Source organism: Suncus etruscus, chromosome 5 (assembly GCF_024139225.1).
Source record: "Suncus etruscus isolate mSunEtr1 chromosome 5, mSunEtr1.pri.cur, whole genome shotgun sequence".
Taxonomy (NCBI): Eukaryota; Metazoa; Chordata; class Mammalia; order Eulipotyphla; family Soricidae; genus Suncus; species Suncus etruscus.
In genome coordinates this window covers 15,008,422-15,013,907 of record NC_064852.1, presented here as the reverse complement: position 1 = coordinate 15,013,907, position 5,486 = coordinate 15,008,422, and the positions used below count along the sequence as shown (strand labels likewise).

The window sequence follows — 5,486 nt, the reverse complement described above, 5'->3', positions numbered from 1 at the left end:
AATTTAAAAAAACAAAAGTATAAATTCCAAGTTCTGCAGTTTCCCTGGGAACCGCATGTAGAAAAAGTTGCTGTGCACCTGAACTGGCTGTCTGAAGAGGAAAGGAAGGAAACACGAACCACTGACTGCTCAGAGAGGTTTGCAGCCTGAGCTACAAACAAATCCCTTGCCTCAGTGCGAGGCAAGACTCAACGGTGGAGAGTGATTCGAGTTAAGTTACCTGGTATGCACGTGTCTACAGTACGGAATGAAGGTAGATTCGTAGGCCAGTGGAAACCGGGAGAGCCACTGCTCCTTTGGGGCTGGCTAGGAGAACTATGCTAGGTAAAAAGGTCAGCACCACAGGCTATCCGGGTTGCTCCCTGGACAGCTCACAGAAATTCCAAATGGTTTCCAACTAGAGTTCAATACATCTTATGGCATTTGGTTTATGTGTTTGTTAGGAAGCAGAGCTAGAAACACTGTGATTTGCTTTGCTTGCTTTTGGACACAAAGATTAATCATATAAGAAAACCTATGAACATTCTTTAGTAAGGGAAAAAGAAAGGGGGGGAACCCTCCCGCATCAGGTAAGGGTTGAGACAGAGTCCAAAGCCCTGTTCACATTGTATTAAATTATATAATCCTCTTACATTCACCTCAACCAGAATAAAATCAAATTTGAGAATGTATATATATACCATATATATAATAAACAATTTATTATATATATATATATAAATTGTCTAACTACCCTTAAGAGTCACTTTAAATTAGAAAAGGTTATCCATTTGTCGCGGCTGACAGCACCCTAGTCTCTCTCTCCATGGAAAGAATTGCTCAGTGCCAGCATGGACATTGAATGCTCGCCATTCGGCGGGGCAGACCAGGGGCAACCAGCTGGCATCGCTAAATCACTGGCGGCTTTTGAGTCAGGAGTTCAGCCACAGAGGAATACTGTCAGCCTACTGTGTTTCCCTGGGTGCGCTGCCCTTCGTGTGCTGAGCTCCTGCGGGGAGGGCGGGTGAGGACTGGGTGGAGAGGGGAGGGAAGGATAAACACGTAAAGTGCTCCTTCCAAGAGACCTCAGAAAAACTGCCAAGAGACCAAGAGATTTCCAGATGGCTGGGAAAAAACCAAAGATCAGACACAAAGCAAATCACAACTATGCATGGACTCTTGTGCTTTGGGTGCGTCGTCTTCACCGTCTTAGTCGGGGGCATCTGACACTGTGTGGATCTCCATGCGCGAATCTAGAGTCAGCTCAGAGGCCGAGGCATTGTTTTCCAGTTTCTGCTCCACATACACGTCTGTTCTCTCGGGGGACTCGATGCGGCTCCGGACCTCAGCCACGCCGGGGTGGTTTTTCCGCAGGTGCTGGTTGAGGGTGCCCTGGAAGGGAAAGCACTTGCCACAGATCTCACATCGGAACGGCTTGTCGTCGGTGTGGCCCCGGATGTGGTACTCCAGCTGGTCTTTCCGCGTGTACTTCTTCCCACAGAACTTGCACACGAAGGGGGTGATGCCCATATGGAGCCGCATGTGTCGGTCCAGGCTTCCCTTCTGGTTGAAGGACTTGCCACAGTAAATGCAGATGAGCCGCTCGTTGTAGGGGTACCAGTGGCCCCGGGCACTCCGCTCACGCGGGCTGCTCTCGTAGCTGGGGTTACTCACCAGGGCATCGCTGTCAGAGCCCTGCACCAGGCCCTGGAGGTCACTGTGCAGATGGACAGACAGAGCCCGCTTCTGGCGGGCACGGCCGCCCCGGAAACAGCTCAGCATGGTTCTCGACGGGCTGGAATTGCTCAGATTGCCAAAGGCCTCAGAGACGCTGGCGGGCTGTGAGGCGGCCTGGGAGTAGGAGTAGGCGTGTTGGAGCACCGAGCCATAGGAGCCCACATTCACGGCCACCACCTGCTCCCCGTCCACCATCTCCGTGTGGTAGCCGTCGTCGCCCAGTGAGGAGCTGTCGGAACAGCTAGGCCGGTCGGACTTCTCCATCTTCACCTTCACCTCGGTGATCTGGCTCTCCCGCACCAGCAGCTCTCCTGGATCGTGGTCCCCCTCTATTTGCACCTCGTACTCAGACACGCTCCCGCTGCTGCCACGGTCCGAGTGGCCCTCCTCCTGCAGGCGGCTGCGCAGGACCTTGCTGGGAGTAGTTTCCATGCGGAGGTCACCGCTGCCGGCCGGCCGGCCCTGCGCACAGTACGGCGGGGAGATCTCCACGGGGTTGGCGAAGAAGCTGCCGTCCTTGACGCCATTCTGACTCTCTGGGGGCTCGTCGGCGCCGATGGTCACCGAGTCCACTTCGCCCACGGTGATCTTGGAGTGGATGCTCTCGAGGATCTGTGTGCACTTGTCAATGACACACTGCATCTGCAGAAAGCTGGCCGCAGTCAGAAAGCTGACGACATCCTTCAGCTGCAAGGACATTCTTCCAGTGTAACAGAAGGACAGCAACTGCTCAAACACGTTGGGGTTCTTGATCACCGAGATCGATAAGCCGCTCATGGTGCTCAGCGCAGAATGGTCCCGGAAATAGGGGGAGCTGGCAGCAAGGACCGCTTTGTGGGCTTGGAAGGGCTGACCCTGAATGTGGACAATGATGTCACACAGTTTCCCCTGCAGGCGGAGTTCATTGAGCTGGCTCAGTACCGTGCTGCTGTACTCGGGCACATCAAACTGAATGAAACTGCTGCTGTCCATTTCTACTGGCAGGAAGCAGAATCTGTGGAGAGAGAGAGAGGTTTGGTGACTCACCTTCAAGTCCTCACTGATTCCAGCTGCACTGCCACAGCTACCACCACAGCTAGGGGACCCCCTCAGGGACTTTCCAAGCCCCACACCCCCCTCCATCTTCCAAGTCTGGAAAATTCAGTGAAGAACAAAGAAACGAATGATAATTAATTCATGGACATAACTGATGAATATGCACCCTGATCAAAATCAGAACTTTATGCAGAGTTAGGGTCATTTCACTTGACTGAGAATTTGGTGATTTTTCAGGAAGAATATCTGCGTTTCACCTATTGTTGAAGATCTGAAGTCTGCAAAAGTAAGTTAGCAGAAAGTAGGTTTGCTTTATTGCAGTTTCTCATTGGTGTTTTCAAGCTTCTAGCACAATGCATACAATAAATGAAGCAAAACCCTTCTTATTCATTTTTGTTTTGCTTTTGTTTAGGGGCCACACCCAACAATGCTCAGGAGGTTACTCTTGGCTCTGCAGTCAGGAATTAGTAGTCCCGGGAGTGCAGGGGTGGGAGGGGACCGTATGAGTGCCATGGACTGAACCTGGGCTGGCAGCAGGCAAGGCAGGCACCTTATCCATTGTACTATGGCTCTGGCCCCTGCTCTTCTCATTGACATTGACAGTCAGGGGCTGAAGAGATACTCAATGGGCTGAGTGCAATGAACTTTGCGGGACGTCTGAGTTCCCTCCCTGGCACCAAAATACTTAGGAGTACCTCCAAGCATCCTGCTGGAATAGAGCAACAGCTTCTGAGCACTGCAGGGGATGGCCCCAAACTTGCCTCACCTACATTTGTCCTCTTCAGTTCAGTTCACCTTTCTAACCTTTAAAATTGGTAATTGACAGAGCAATGCCTGTCTTCTTCAGTGACGTTTCTGACAAGAGAGTACGGGGTACATCCGAAGTGTGCCACCCCTTCCTCACTTCTTAAGGGGTGGGCACCACTTAGTACAGGCTGACCGCCCTGACTTAAGACTGCACCACTGACTCCTCCAAGACTATGTAAATGTGGCTACACTTGTTGACCAACACAATTAGATAAGAGAAGCCACTTAGCCTTTTGTTTGTATGGGGAGGCCCACCCAGCAATGCTTCTTGATCAAGAAGGGTACCAGGGATCAAGCCCAAGTCACCTGCATGCAAAATATGTACTCTAGATTGTTGAGCTATTTTCCTGGTCTAAGATTTTAGGTTTTTAAACTCAAGCAATCAAAATTTAAATACTTCCTGATTTACTGAAGCACAGAATCAAAACCACTTAGAAAATAAGAAAGCAGAGGTCAGAGGGATAGCACAGTAGGTAGGGCATTTGCCTCACATGCGGCTGACCCAGGTTCATCTCTAGCACCCCATGTGGTCCTCTGGGTTTGCCAGGAGCAATTTCTGAGTGCAGAGTCAGGAGCAACCCCTAAACACTGCTGGGTGTGGCTCCAAAAACCCAAACAACCAAAGGAAAAAAAAAACTGAGAGTACAGCATATTTCTCTTCAACTTACTTCAGATAAACAGCCAATTGACAGAGCAGAGATGCTCCTCATAAGGCCTGCAGATGTAAATGATCACTGAAAAGCCAACTCTGCCCTTAGAAATGTTTCATAATAAAATCTTGGGGGAGGGGGATTATTATTGCTTAGGACGACTCCTGACTCTGTGTTAAGGGATGACTCCTGGTGGTGCTTGGGGTCCATTTGCAATGACAGGGACTGAACCATCGTTGGCGATGTCTTAAGACCAGTACCTTCTGACCTGCTGTACTATCTCTCTGGTCCACGTTTAGGGTTTTTATTTTTTGTTTTGGTTTTTGGGTCACACCCGGCAGCGTTCAGGGGTTACTCCTGGCTCTATGCTCAGAAATCGCTCCTGGCAGGCTCGGGGGACCATATGGGATGCTGGGATTCAAACCACCGACCTTCCGGCTGCAAGGCAAAAGCCTTACCTCCATGCTATATCTCTGGCCCCGAAGTTTAGGGTTTTCAAAACAACACATTCAGTAAGGAAAGGTCATTGCCATTCAAGATTTTGTCATTAAACATATGAAATAAAAAGAAATGATATTCCCTCAAGAAGTTAGAAAAGGAGGTCTAAAAAGGGCAAAGAGAGCAACACCTCCAAATTCTGTAATATCAACACCCACCCCAGTAAGAACATGGCAAATTCAATGGTAAAGCAGAATAGATGCCAAGTAAGCTCAGTAAACAAAAACAGTAACACCGTAGGTTCAACTAGCAACAAACAGCTTAGTAAACTCCCAATGACTTTAAGAGTTTAGTTAAGAGTTTAAGACCATTATAAGATATGACTTCCACAGGTTTTCTCTTAACTATTTTTTGGTAATTTCATTGTAACAAGCAATACAGAGGGAACTGGTGGGACTAGTGTTAGAACCCTGAATTAAGAACAACTTTGTAAACCATAATGTTTAAATAAAAAACAGCATTGGGGGGGGCCGGTGAGGTGGCACTAGAGGTAAGGTGTCTGCCTTGCAAGCGCTAGCCAAGGACGGACCTCGGTTCAATTCCCCGGGCATCCCATATGGTCCCCCCAAGCCAGGGGCAATTTCTGAGTGCTTAGCCAGGAGTAGCCCTGAGCATCAAACAGGTGTGGCCCAAAAAAACCAAAAAAACAAAACAAAACCAAAAAAAAACAGCATTGAGTTAAACAGGAAAATCATGCCTTTATTTAGCCTAGATTTATGATTGAAATCAATTTGAATTAGAACAGAAGGGAATACCACCAACGTGGCTGAAGGGCATATT

General features: G+C 49.0%; 1 protein-coding gene across 1 annotated transcript; it reads right to left on the bottom strand.

Moving 5' to 3' along the window:
* Positions 1-633: 633 nt before the first annotated feature.
* On the bottom strand, positions 634-2,722 carry ZBTB34 (zinc finger and BTB domain containing 34). Its single transcript, XM_049774176.1, has one exon. The coding sequence runs from the start codon at positions 2,686-2,688 to the stop codon at positions 1,189-1,191; it is 1,500 nt and encodes a 499-aa protein (XP_049630133.1). The 5' UTR covers positions 2,689-2,722; the 3' UTR covers positions 634-1,188.
* Between the last annotated feature and the right edge of the window lie 2,764 nt (positions 2,723-5,486).

What these genes read in the sequence shown, in the direction of transcription:
- ZBTB34 (XM_049774176.1), bottom strand. Translation starts at nt 2,688, where the DNA reads ATGGACAGCAGCAGTTTCATTCAGTTTGATGTGCCCGAGTACAGCAGC.